The sequence below is a fragment of the Convolutriloba macropyga genome, chromosome 1 (assembly GCF_964194025.1).
Source record: "Convolutriloba macropyga chromosome 1, txConMacr16.3, whole genome shotgun sequence".
NCBI classification, from domain to species: Eukaryota; Metazoa; Xenacoelomorpha; order Acoela; family Convolutidae; genus Convolutriloba; species Convolutriloba macropyga.
Window position 1 is genome coordinate 48,735,112 of NC_134468.1, and position 14,779 is coordinate 48,749,890.

At 35.6% G+C, this 14,779-nt stretch overlaps 1 protein-coding gene across 6 annotated transcripts in view; it reads right to left on the reverse strand.

Annotated features, from left to right (window-relative positions):
- Nucleotides 1–14,779, reverse strand: part of LOC142339779 (uncharacterized) — a 77,263-nt gene that overhangs the window by 52,859 nt on the left and 9,625 nt on the right. For 4 of the 6 annotated variants that reach the window (XR_012759032.1, XM_075390050.1, XM_075390058.1 and 1 more), the window contains exons 3-4: nt 5,757–5,926; nt 4,952–5,109 (exon numbers count right to left, since the gene is read on the reverse strand). Coding sequence is in view for 5 of the 6 variants with exons in the window: in XM_075390050.1 (XP_075246165.1) it covers nt 4,952–5,109; nt 5,757–5,926 (328 nt within the window). In the remaining variant the exon portion in view is untranslated. Of the gene's footprint in view, nt 1–2,478; nt 3,089–4,951; nt 5,110–5,756; nt 5,927–6,257; nt 6,445–14,779 lie in introns of those variants that run through there. The other 2 variants (XM_075390064.1, XM_075390073.1) reach the window with 2 other exon arrangements.

A 14,779-nucleotide genomic window follows, 5' to 3' on the forward strand; every position in this document is an offset into this window, starting at 1 on the left:
AGAACAATAATGATTTCTAGAAAAAGTTCAATTTAACCTCGCGCCTATATTTCTCTTCAATGCGGATAATAATGCTCAACAGACAAAACCGGAAAAAGAGTTTTCATCTGTTACAATCAAGGCATTCATTCAAAAGCATTCACATTTAAAATTTAATGCATTATTTCTTTAGAATCATTCATTCAAACAACGGATAAACTGACAGATAAATTGGGGAACCAAAAAATGAAAAAAACAGAAGATCTTTATATGAAATCTGACACTTTCCCAGCCAAATTGCTACTCGATTAAATGGGTGTTCCGAAGTAAGGAAGTGATGTTTTTCAAAATTGCGGAACAGAACAACTGAACATATTAAAAACAAGCAACCGTGCTTTGTTAAAAAGCATTCTGAAATGGAATAAACTTCCTCTTGAAAAACGGAAAGTAAAATCTCAAAAGAAATTTTATAAAAATGTTAAAACGGCATCTGTTTCAGCAATTTAAACTTGTGTCAATCAAAGCAACTTTAGCTAGTTTACAACGGAAGTTTATTATATGTTCAGCAGAAAACCGAAACCTTATTTTTGATTTAAAATTTTGTAGTGACTGAAGAGATTATATATATATATATATATATATATATATCTATATGTGTATATTTATATATATAATATATATATATATATATATATATATATATATATATATTTATGTATATATATATATGTATATATATATATATATATATATATATATATATATACATACATAAATATATGTTAATTCCATTAAATGTAAATTGTACAAAAAATATATTTGAATTTATATTTTTTCAAAAAATCGCTATATTAACTAAAGATAGAACAATAATGATTTCCAGAAAAAGTTCAATTTAACCTCGCGCGTATATTTCTTTTCAATGCGGATAATAATGCTCAACAGACAAAACCGGAAAAAGAGTTTTCATCTGTTACAATCAAGGCATTCATCCAAAAAACTGCGGCATTACTTACAAAATTTCGATTTTGCGATGGGGACTCTTTGCAATGATGAAGCAACTTTGTTCTCTGACTTCTTATACCTGTTCTTTTAAACAGATCTTTAACTTGTCCTCTGATTATTTTTCAGCAAAATTAAGAAGAAATTGAAACAAACTATAAACAACGAACTTTCGGCTAACGATAATCAATCAGAAAAAAATCTGCGTAAGAGTTTCATTTGATAGAAATACATCAATTTTTGTAAGATTTCCATCGAAGTCAGGGAAAGACTTTTTTTCAAAGTTTTTTCTATTTGAACCCTCGCCTGCTTTGAAAATTTTGGGCATCTCATTTTACAGAGCTATTTAGAATCAATCAGAAAATAACTGTTGAAGAATCTCATTTCATACAAATAGCTCAAATTTTTATGGTTTCCTTCGAAGTCTGTGAATGAACTATTTTTTGTAGTTTTTGTCTTTTTGAACCCTTACCAGCTTTGACAATTCTGAGCATCTCATTTTAAAGAGCTAACTACAATAGGTCATTAAAAAAGTTTGTGTAAGAATTTCATTTGATACCAATAACTCATTTTTTGTAAGATTTCTTTCGAAGTCACAAAGACCTATTTATTCTTGGTTTTTCTATTATAACCCTTATTGCCATTCTTTGTTGGAGAAGTTTTTGCAGACATTTCCAGCAGCTTTTTTATCCACTACCCTGCAGCTTGGTAGATATTGAGTCATCCGAGTCATAAAAAGAAACATAACCCAATGAAATCAAGCAAATTTCTATCAAAGAACCAGCGACTCGCTTCTGCAGTAGTCAGCTGCAGCTCTGGATTAGTTAAGCTAGTAATAGGACAATAATTGAAGTGGCGGGAGGGGGTGAGCGGAGAGGGGGTCTCACGAGGTTCGAGCTCCTCGAGTTTCGGTGAATCGCATACTCAGAGACAGGCGTGAGGCGGTAAGGTAGCTGCTCAAACACTGATATCCGTCCGGTCTACCTATTTGACCCATTTTTGATCACAGAAAGTTAAAAGCGTCAGACGAGAAATCGGCCATGCCAAAAAATTGAAATGAAAAAGACAGGAGTGATTTAATTGCTGAAAACTTTGTTTCAGAGCAATTAACAAAATTGTAATGAAATTTAACGACAGAAAAAAGAATTTCTCGCCTATGAAACATTGCTTATCTTCCTTTCGTGGCTCTTAAAAGCGCGGATTCTTAATGGAAAACGACACTAATGTGGAGAACTGAGAAGTTCTTATGTAAAATAGGGACAAAAATAACAATGTAAAATAGGGACAAAAATAGCAAAAGAAAACTTCGCATAAAACCGACTAAAAAAGTAAAGATGACATGCATGACCAAAAAAAAACAATTTTCTACAAAATAGGTAGCTATAAAATACGTATATATCTCAAATGGACTTTTTTGCGCCAGTTGACCTTTTTCCATGAAAAGAGACGTAAATCTTTCTTCGTTTAGGGAGTTAAAACAAACTGAGGCGTACTTACCAAATGCGTGCTTCCGAGGTAACAAAGAATGGCCGATTGCGAATGCAGCTTTCTTCGCACTTCAGAATAAACAGGCATATTGTTTACGACTCACAACACAACACGAACACAAACAAACAACCATAAACACCTTTTCAGCAAACGCAAATGCTGTGGTAACTTCTATTTGACAGCCATTAGATTTACCACCACACTAAATCGCACAGGTGCGACTTTTTCCATGGCAAAATAAGCGCTCAATAAATAAAATTTGAGGACTATTTATTTTATTACTATAAACTGTTATAAGCCGCTATTATAACCAAAACAGTTCTTTTTTAGTTAAAAATAAGACCGGGCAGCTGAAAAATAGCAAACGAAATTTCGTTATAACACATATTTGAGAAGAGCATTGTTTCGTAACGATTGTGATAAAGGTTTCAGTGTCAAAAATAGGCCGTTTTGAAACTAGCAATTTAGCGTAAATAGTTTACTGTTCACTACCTTTTATAACACAAATTACATTCCAAAATATCTGGTTGCGTAAGAGTAAAAATAACTAAGGACAAATTGCAGCTGAGATTCAGTTCAATTTAGTCTAGCGAAGCTTTTTTTCTTAAAATGTACGCACAACGTATTTTTTTTCATTTAAACGCAGCGGACCGGTAAGCTCATCGGAAGAAGGATTTTTATGACTGTGAATAAATTATTCACGTGCTACCTTGCACAAAAAAGTACTCCGAATAATTCAACAGCGCCGTTTTTCCTTGTTAGGAAAAGCAATTTATGATTATCAAATAGAACTGGAAGAACAATTAAGCAAATTTTGTACATAAGGCATAATTAATTGAGCAAAATGCAGTCAAATTTAGTTTGACAAGTTGCTTTGAAATGCCAAAATATTGCGTCAAATAAATGCGATACAATTTGAAAATTCACAACAGAAAAACTTTTAAAAAGAGCTGGCGACTAGAACAGCTGCCGAGACTTTATTTTCAGCTGATTTTCAGGAATACAATCTATTGAATCAGTCTCGAGAGAATATGAGAAAGGTTTTTTATTTGTGTCGAATAACTCCGTGACGCTTAAAACAGACACCATAGATTGAGGGCAATCATGATTAATAAGATTATGCTCTTGAAAATCTTTCTATGTCGAAAAATCGATCAAAGTTGGAGCCAGTCAAAAAAAAACATAAGGGTCAAAAAATCAGAAAAAAGCTTGTATATCACATATGAAATGACTTCCACTAAAAACAAAAACTGAAATTCTACATAAATATATTCTGTCGTGTCATTAAATCGCATCTTTAAAAGCTTCAAATCACTTTTGCATGCTCAATTAATAAAGCTTTAATTTACTTTTGCATGCTCAAAAACGCGCTTTTAATTAGGCTCAATTGCGAATTAGAGATAAAATTATTGCGGAAAATAGATATCTAAAATGAGCGGAAGAGTGCTACAAGACTTGTCACCCATTTTAGTATTTTAAAGTATCTCAATTTCGCAAAAATGGCGTAACTTCTTTTGCGAAAAATAAGATACAAAGCTTGTTTCCTAATTTTTTTGTGTTTAATTTTCGTGCGGTTATAACTAAAGCGGAAATTTTGGGGTATACTTCTGCGTCGTAACGGGAATATCTGATACCCAGAAGACGGAATGGCTAACAAGTCTTCCCTAGCGTTGCTGTCTCAGCTTTGAAAATGAGTAAAATCGGAAATAATTTGCTGGAAGAATAAACCCGTCGTGGAGCCAACAACGGCCTCGCTGCGGTTAGTGTTGTGCTCCGTAAAAAACTATGTTGAAAATTATGATAGTTTAGGGCGACATACCTTTGTTACTTATAGTCTAATCTACTGAATAGTTACGTTAATGGAAAATACAAAAACATCTATTCTGTTTCGCCCCCAGTGTTTTTTACGACCCCAACTTACAGAGTATGCTGTTATATAACACGTTTCTATGTAATAAAAATAAATAATACATAATTTTGTTTCTGCGTAATCTCAGCGGATCAGCATTAGGCTGTTTAGTCTGCAGTGCATTAAAAGTAGCCTGTTCTCGGCTGTCTTTTTTCTATTATTCCCCACAAAAAAGAACACTGAATTCCGAGCCATGTCAAGGAGTTTACCGCTGATGTTAGTGCGGCAGTGTAAATATTTACAAATTACTCATTTCTTTAACATTACAACAGAAAATCTAAGTGAATCCCATTTTTGCGGCATATTAAATGAAAGAAAACGCATTAAGTGTATACGTTTTTATACGTCAACCCAACAACAGTAAGTCTAGTTCATATTTCCAAATAAAGTTTATTTAATATGCTATTCCACTTAATATTCCATCGAGGACATATCAGACTGTTCATTTATGTAAGACAAGCAAGTGAGCTCGGGAGGTTTAAAGGCTATATGCTCATTAACCTGGGGTAGGGGGTTAAATAGATACAAAAACTGTTGGAGATATTTATACGCTATGGTGATATGTGATTGTACCTTGTTTCTCTTCAGGTGTTGTTGCTGTTGTTGGTGATACAATCTGGCCCTCCTCAGTTTCTCCTCAGGTGGAGTGTCCAGTCTCTCGTCCACTTTGGAACTGATACTATGTTCCACGTGCTCTCGTATTGACCTTCGCCAGTCGTCATACTCAGTCACTGAAAACAACACCCACCAACTCAAACATATCTTCCATTAAGCAATTCTGGCAGACGAGTCAGCGCCTCAAACTCTTAACTCAATTTTAAATGTCCGAATTTTGCTAATGAATGTAGCTAGTAAGTTGTTTCCATAAAATCTTGCTGCTTCGAGAAATCAATACTTAAATCAACCCTAATGCTAATGTTGGGATATTTGGAGCATATAGGGGCCATATCGTGCTCTTTAAGTGATATTTTTTACTGCAAGGAGAATTTGAAGTACTCGGAAAATGCTCCAGTACTGGATTCGAACCAGCATGTATTACTTGCAAGTCTAGTGTGCTAACCATTACACCAACTGGTCTTAATCTCTCTAACTTGGGCATCTCTTATAACCCGTTCTCACGTTCTTTCTTGTTCCTCAAGGCCTCGCATGTCTCTAGCCAAGTATATTTACTATTCCTATATGCAGTGCAATATTGCAAACTTGTAAGTTGGCATTTTAGGCAAGGTTACGTCACTCTGGCTAAAGTCATTTCCAAATTGTGGGTTGAATCTCAAACCAATGCGCGGTTTTCAATTAACGACAGACTTTTTCAGTGACTCATCAGAGTCAGGTAACCTGTACAAGAGAGCGATGATATACACATAAGGGATCAACTAACAACTGCGTTTAATTTTCTGTTCCTTCTCCATTGAGAACTGATTGACCTGTTCCCTGGTCCTAGGAGTCAGGGGTAAGTTGTTATTCGGCTGTGTTCCATTTGTGCTATCTGCATTTGTGCATCTATCGTCGTTAGATCCACTGTCTCCATTCGAGAATATATTCAAATGCCTAAACAAGTCAACTGTAAATATAATTGATGTTAACAGCAGAAACGTTTATATAGCAGCTTGTTTTAAAACACGCAAGCAAATTTAGTGAATTCTTCAAACTGAAATTGTTTAAAATTCCAAAAATGACTAATTTCTAATTTTTCAAATTAAAAAGGTATCTTTTTTGGATTATACGGTTAATTTAAACTAAAAGTTCCAATCTGGTAAACCGCAAAAGCTACTGCTCTTTCGAAAGAGGTCTATAAATGGCAGTTATTTATTAAAAACTAAACCAATTAGTCTATATTTGTAAGAAAAGAGTCAAATATGTGCGTCATATTTTCTCTTACTCTGATCATGTAGCAGAAAAAAGATGATGTTAACGCGAGAAGAATTTTGTATTGTTGTATTGTTCTACATTGAGTAAGTCGTTGAGGATTAATGATGCGTTTTAGTGCCGCTGATCATAAATAACATAAATTTATATTGACGCTAGGAGTACGTATGACTATAACCTTACATTTACATTAATGAAGTAAAGCAAAATGAGGATAATTGTGCAAAAGGACGATTCACTCTTCACAAGGAAGCCACCAATCTTCATACCAATCTTCAATATAGCATTGTTTCATGACGAAAATGTTGAAATCGTTATTGAAACTTTCCTACAACAGTGTCGTACGCAATTCATTGCTACGATATTTATTGTTGGTTCGCGGTACGTTTAGACCGATTATTTTTCTAATGCTGATTCGTGGGGCGAAACATGATTAAAAGATTATTGTGCTATTAGAGCGATTCGCTGGGCGATTGGGCCCATTAGAATCACAAACTAGTTTTGCTTGGAGAATAGAACGATTTGATTGGAAGGTTAATTCAGTGGTGAATTCTAATAAGCAAATTAACAGAATGAAAGTCAAGGAATGGCTGCTAGACAAATGTATATGCATGAACAAAAAAAGGTTTACAACAATGGAATAACAAATTTGGCAACAAAGCTGCAAAAGTGAACAATGAAGAAAGTTAGGAACTACAACGTGAAATCTCTCAACATCAGACACAAACAAATCCAAAATAAACTATACCAAATAAAGAAATAGTGAAGTCGCGAAATAAGTACAAGTTATGGTACCTGTGTATCACATTTCCTCCTCTGCAAAACGATAAAAAGCTCCGATTATTTTTATTATAATTTCCAAAAACCTGTAAGGAAATTTGATATCATATGTACTGGTAATTATAAATAATGAAATTCGTGGTAGATGTTTTTCAGGGTTGTCGAGTTTTAGCAAACCTAATTGCTTTCAAAATTGATGTTAATTTTTGCTACTAGGGCAGAACATATTACTGGGTCCAAGTTTGGTGATTCGTAGCTTTGTATCATGGGAGCAATTCATTCGAAATCCCACCAATTTCTAGATGCGTGGTTGGAGTGGGGTCTCGATCGGCGAGTGACTGTATGCCTTCGACTATACTGATTTGCGGAGCGACTGCAGAAAAAGAGGAATAACTGCTTTGGAGGAGGGTTGTTGATTGTTGTGGTGTTTTGCTAGATTGCACTGGTTTGCTGCTCGTTTTACGTTGCTTTGGAACAGTTAAAACCGCGGGGCACGATACTAATGACTCGGTTAATGAGTCTGCATTAGTGGTTCGGGTTTTTCTGGTATTTCGATGTTAGTCTGTTGTGTCGTTCGTGCTTTTTGTTTATGTATTCCTATTGGGGAATGGTGTTGGTGGATGAGCTGGTCTTACTAGTATTTGTACTCTGAGTGCCCTTGAGAAATTTGAATTGAATATTGAAACGATACTGACGTCATCGACAGGTGGTTTTCGGTCAATTTGCTTGCCAACCTCTACTTTCCTCTCAAGATCGCTCGAGTGTTTCGCGATTTTATATTTTCCCCGACGGTGTTTTTGGCTGTCTTTCCGCGTAAATTTAAAGAAGACTGTTTTTTGGCTTTTGTGCCAAATTACGCCATGTCTGATTTTCTCACGGTTACATGCATTCTGCCTGGTTCCTTGATATTGTAAGTGACATCGTCGTCTTTAGGGATAGTCGAGTGGGGTGCCATGACCTCATATAGAACTTGAACGTCTTCCTTAGAGTGTTTATTAGCTGGAATTTTCTTTGCCCTCTTTTAATAGGAGGAACTCTTCAGTTTTGAGTTTTTGATGACCTAGATCTTCTACTTTTATTAAATGTGACTCGTCTGATGTGTTCCCAAAATAAATGTTTTTCATTGGCTTCGCTAATCGCGTTGGTTTTGTTGACTTCTACTTCGGTGTCACTAAGATCGCGGTCTTCCCATTTGTCCTCTGGAATGAGGGTGGTTCACTGAACTGTATCTTGATCTAAATGTTCATTTATAATATTTTGATAAGACAGTCTCTCCAGACTTTGTCAGTGAATATATTGCTTAAAGGTGCGCCTCAAATTGGGTTATTTTTAGTTTTTTTGTATGCATATTCCTAGCGGGTATATTATAGAGTTAATCGAGCTGTTCAAAATGAATTTCAATTTTTCAGCTTCTCTAATACATCCCAATCTACGTTTAGTTGTTTGAATTAGACTATCTACTAAGCCAGTAGCTCAGTTATCATTAATTTACTTCTAAACTGTTTTGTTTGCAAAAGTTACTAATTTGCTTTCCGATTTGGGATCTTGATTAGTCAAATCGATGAAAACGCCGTGTTAAATGATGTAAATTTGACCAAATTGTTGAAAATTTTTGGCATTAGCGTGTTCACAGACTTCTGCAGATGGAAATTTTGAAAAACCATTGATGCAGGCAGGAAATAAACTTTCTGAACTTTTTCAATGTATAACGGGCCGCCAAAGTCAGTTGGAATCCATTCATTAGGTTCTCTATAGGTTTTTATTGGGGCAATAAGTGGATGGTACCACTAGGATTAATTTCTTTTTGCAATTTTGATGCAGGGACCGCATTTTGAGGTTTTCGAAAGGATATTCCTGTTAGTTTATGGCCACCACACATGAATGGCCATGTCAACCATCCTTCAATTGCCGGAATGTGTTGAAAGAAACACTTCTATGTAAGCATCTTTGGTGGAATGTGGGATCTGATTTTACATTCATACGCAAACTTATTTTACGTGTCAGTCCCACCTGAAGCTATGAAGGTAGGGACTCAGCTGTTTGCATCTTTCTCTGATCCCCATCAGCGCTCAATCACGGACCTCTTTTATTATCGCGTCGTTTGCGGTAAGGCAGGCTAGGGGTCGTTTAGTGAAGATCATGCTCAGGGCGAAGCTAAATGCACCTGCATATATGTCTGTTGGTGTTGCAGGAGTTGATTCTGGTGTGCGATTCCCCTCTGTAGCTGGGTTTCTGGTGTGTGTGATTGGGAAGTACATTGTTGAGGTTCGTTATCAAATCTGACTCTGGATTGTGTACTTTGCATAGCTCTATTTGGCATTTCGATAAAGGTGACAATTTGTTGGGCAATTATTTCAGAATCGGAAAGTTGATTAACTGACTGTGTTAGAGCGATCAAATTGGTGGAGTAATTTTGTTCAGTGCTGTCAGTCAAGTCCTTCATTCCTTTTTAGGTATGTATTTTAGCACTAAATTGTAATTCTGCGTGAATTGTTTTCATCCATTCTTTTCGCGCAACAAATTTAGCTTTTTCGCTTGCATTCTTGTCATCTTTCGGTTTTGGTTAGTAAACTGCCTCAATTTGCGGCGCGTTTTGTTCTCAGTTTGATTTATTTAAAGAAAACTTTTGGCGTGCCGCATCGCTAAACCGGCTTTGCTACCACGAATTGGTCATCACAATGTGTTATTTGGGGTGCTACTTGAATATGTTCGAGCAAAAAATAACCGACCATGCCCATTTTTGTGCCTGGCAATGGTTCTATTTCAAAATTGAACGTTAAAAAGCGATATACCCAGTGAGTAAGTGTGCTGTTATAGGAGTTATTTTTTGGGCGATATCCTTTCATGATTGTGAGCAGTGCCGGATGCACAGTGTTGACTGTATATTTTTGTCCAAAAAGATTATACTTGAAGCAATCGACAACCCATACCACCCCCACAGGTTCTAGCTCGTTGATACGATATCTCGATACGATCAAATTTAAGATACGAGAGACGAAGGCAACTGTTTTCCGGCCTTCATGATCTAATTGTTCCAGAGCTGCCCCTAAACCTTCCCTAAACGCGTCGAATTTCATTTTGGTTTCCAAATTTGCATTGCTGTGTTTGTTTTCGGTCGTTTGTGCAAGCTTAAACTTTGATATCTTGAAAATGTATGTCGTGGTTTTAAATTTCTATGTATTTTTCAATAAAGGCTTTCTCGATAATGAACTTTAGGGGTGGAACAATTTCGGTATGATATTACTAAGATGTTGTAAATATCCGAGAAATTATCTTAGTTCTTTCAATGTGAATGGTGGTTTTAGATTGAGAATTGCGCACGTTTCTCTTTCTAATGTTTTTATATAACTTTTTGAAAAATTTTTACTGAGCCATTTGACTTCATTCTTCGGATGATGTCATTTTGATAGAATTTTTCGCAAAATGTCATCCTCCAATTTTCATGCATTTTGCAACTAAGACTTGGTTTTCTTCAAGCGTTCCGCTACTAACAAAAAAATATAGTCGAGAAAGCAGTATATGTTTGTAAGGCCCATTTGAGTTATATCTATGGCTTTTTGAAATTTGGCTGACATATCAGTCAGACCATAAAATCTATATTGCCACTGAGTATATTAAAATTGAATGCCGCGCTTTTCAGTGAGCAAGTTGAGCTGGATATAAGCGTATTGCAAACCGGTTTTTGCAAAATGTGATTCGTTTCGCTTTGCGTTTGATCTTATTTTTTTCTGAAAAAAATTTTATCGGGCTATCTATGATTGGCATTGGTATTTATCTTTGTGAAATGGTTTGTTCAAGACTTTCAATTCTAGAGCTAACTTTATCAATCCGCTTTTCTTGACTGTTGGCACTATGAGTGAAAATAAGTTTTCTCCCAAAATGAGTCAAGTTTTTTATCTTACCTTGCTTTAGGAGTTTTCTAATAATTCTGCTTTGACTTTGTCTTTATATTTATTTGGCCTTTTCTGTCTTTTTGGTGGTGTGCCTGGTAGTTTTTGATTTAACTGAATTGTGTGACTTTTTTAATCACCAATTTGTGTTGATAGCCGGGGAATTCCTTTGCGATTTTTTCGTTAATTGGCTCGGCTTATTGATGCAGTTTACTATTTTGTTCGTCGGTTGTTATTGTTTGATACAGATGCCCAGAGTCTCGAAGAAGTTTCATCCAATGAATGGTCGTATTCCGCTTTCAACGAATACAAATTGTGCGTTTTTTGTGGTCAAGTTGTGGCATTAAACTGGACCTACTAGTGTGCCCAATTTGATCACCGGTACGTTCGAGAAGTTGTCTAAACTTTTTTTCTCCGTTAACCACTTTGCTTCGCAAGAGTTGCCTAAGACCTGTTTTCCTATTTTTGTCACGACGGAACATGTACTGCCAGAGTCAACCAGTTGTGAAATTGTACTGTTTCGAAAATTAACTTTCAAATTTTGCGGTGCAATTACATGGTATGTGTCATTGGTTATTGCCGTCACGCAATTGTCGTCGATTGACTGTAGTCGGAGTTGTACGTATTATTGCAGTTTTTTATTTATTTATTGTTTCTTGTTTCCTTTCTGTATCGTTTTCGATGTTTAGTACTGAATTACTGGTTTTCAATTACGGCTTTCGGCTTAATTTTGCAAAGTGGTTGAGGATTCCGCCGCCATTACACTTATTACTCAATGCAAACCCGTTTGTTTTTTATTCTGGCCGCAAGTCCTACACTGGTTTGTCTGATTTCATCTAAAATTTTAATGAAAATTTTGATTGGGTCGAAATGTGGGGCAAAAATACTATTATTTTGTACCGTGTTGATGGTAAGTTGCGTCGCATTTTTCATTTATACTTCGTTTTGCTGTTCCATTTCCAAGTTTATGGCTGTTTGTAGAGCTGTACTTGGGTCTTGAGTTTCAGCGAACAAAAGTCGCTGGATTTCTGTATCAGAAATTTTAGTTATAAATGTCTCACGTACTACCGTATTTCCCGATCTGCAAGTTACAAATTTGGAACAGTTCGTTCAATATGCTGTTATATTGTTCAGCAGTCTCCCCATTCTTTTTATTTTCTTGAGAAGAAAAGATATCTATCGAACGTGAAGTTACGAGGTCTAATGAGGTCTAAGTTAATTCCATTACAATAACCCCTTCGATCACAAGAACCCCAGTGTCGGTCGAAAATAGTAAAGAAGTAAAAAAAAGAAACAAACGTTTTGACATTTGAGCTCCAAGCTCAATTTGAGTTTTGATTTTCTCGTTTTGCGTTCTCGTTCTGTGGCCTCAGTGGGGTTAAAGAAGGCTGTTCGTAAGTCGGTTTCGCTGAAAGGGTTACATTTGCCGGTTTTGTACAAAAAATTGTGTCCACGCTTATTCCGTCCTTGGCAAGGGTGACTAGCTTCACTTGGGTGTCCCACCTCTCCCAAAGAAGTAGAAATTTCGTCGAGGGTCGTTCCCAAAACGGGGTCAATGGCTAAAGGCGTTTTCCTGGATCCTGTTGACTGTGGCATGTCGTACCCAATTCTTTGCTACGATATTTACTGTGTAGTCGTGGTGCATTCAGACCGATAGATTTTCTAATGCTGATTCGCGGGGCGAAACAGGCTTTAAAGATTATTGTGTTATTAGAGTGATTCGCGGATCAATTTGGCCCATTAGAATTACAGAATAATTTTGTTTGGCGAATGGAACAATTTGATTGAAAGGTTAAATCACTGGTGAATTCTAACAAGCAAATGAAAATCGACGAATGGCTGCTAGGCAAGTGTATATACAAGAACAAAAGAGAGTTTTCACTACAATGGATGAACAGGTTTAGCAACAAAGCTGCAAAAGGATTGAACAAGGATTTATGTTAGGAACTGCAACGTGAAATCTCTCAACATCAGACATTAACAAATCCAACATGAAGTATACCAAATCAGGAAAAGATGAATGGGCGAAATGAGTACCAAAAACAAAAGAGACAAAATATCAAAAGCATAAATATGCACCCACCTGCAGAGACTGACGCTTTTGTTTCAATTTTGATTGTGGTACCTTCATAGTTTCTTCATAGTTTTTGGTTTATGGACAAAATTGACTCGCTCCATAAGCATGCGACTCATTAAAATACCAGTCAGCCAAATTTCTTTGTTTTTAAGGCCGAGCTTAATCTGCTACGATTTGTGATAACAAAGAGAAAAATTAAAGTGTTGCGAAGGAAAAAAAGAAACAACAAGGCAAAGAAATATCTAATGTTAGTGCGTATCCTACTGTCTTCTAATGTTATTACCTTTTTCTGCTGCTAGCATCTGAAGGCACAAAAATGTAGGAACTGTGACTAAAAATCTTGCCAATCAAAACCACAAAGCATTGCTTTTGATAAATATTTGAACCGTACAATTTAATTTTCAGACATTTGAAAATGGTTTTTTGATCAGTTTTTACATTGACAAACAAAGGCAAGAGGGGCAGTTTTTTATCTCTTTGTGTTTCTGGATTTCGATTTCTCAATGTCACTAAACAAAGAAAAATCTATATAAAAATTAGCCAAATAAAATGTCGGATACATGGCAATTTACCCAACGCCATTTTATCCAATGCCAACTTACCAAAGCTCTCTGATATTTTGGTTCAATTATTCGAGGATCGGTAGTGATAGCTCCACCTCAAGTCCAAGGGCCATTTAATTAAATAGTCGGCTAAATAGTCGTTCCGGTAGTTTTATTGATAGAGTAATTTTAATTTGGCATTTGGTAAAATAGCAAATTGCGTATAATGGCATTGGGTAAAATGACAGTGGCTAAAATAGAATTAGGTAAATTGCCTCGATACCAAATTGTCTGCTTTTATTCGTACTGTTATCTAATTTACCGAATCATTTGAAGACGCCAAAGTATGAATGAGCTGAGGCTCAGGAAATTACCTATAGGAATTTACTCAAAAACATACGACAAAAATCATGAAATTTGTAAAGAAAATCTTTTATAAAAAGCTCGAATTTTGTTTTAAATTTTTAGATCTGTATGGTACAAAAATGAAACACTCGAACGCTCGTGAAAGCAAAATTCCTCAAAGTGAAGGACAACTTTTGCTCAATGCTCTTCCACCAAATTCATTTTACTTTTCAAAAAAATGACATGTCTAAAAACGTTTCAGAAAGAAACAAGTATGGCAAAAGTTGCACCTGATAAAAACGGACCATCAAGCAAATCTTGTAATAGGACAAATGGTTTAATCAATTTAAATATTGCGTGCAGTTTGTTCTAAATTTTTTCGTCTGCATAAAAACCAAAAACTATTGCTGTCAAAAATGAGTTTTTTTACTACAATCATAATTCACAATAAATTTAAACGGAAGCAAGAGATTTCCTGGAGGTTGGTGGCAGAAAATATCAGCTCTGAATCAATCTTAGGACATTCTGTTTTTCTGGATTGCCAGTACTCTCCTCATGTCCCAAATTGCACTGGCTAGTCCTGATTATTGAGAAAAAATTTACTGAATGAAAAATAATATGTTCAGCTTAACTCCCGTCAAAAAGGTCTGCATTATACGCGATTCTAAATTCCTCATGGGTACTTATAACATTTAATTTGCGTAGTAAGTTAAAACCGCTAGCTAAGCTATACGGGCTTATTGGTAATAGCCTACAAACTAGCTTAAGTATAAATAGTGCGTATAAAGCCATAATGAAGAAATACTGCACATAAAGACTTAAGCTATTCAGGAGATGCAATTTATCAGAACTGAATCAAACTCTTTCTCAGACAATTTTTTGGTTTTTTATGGTCTTGATT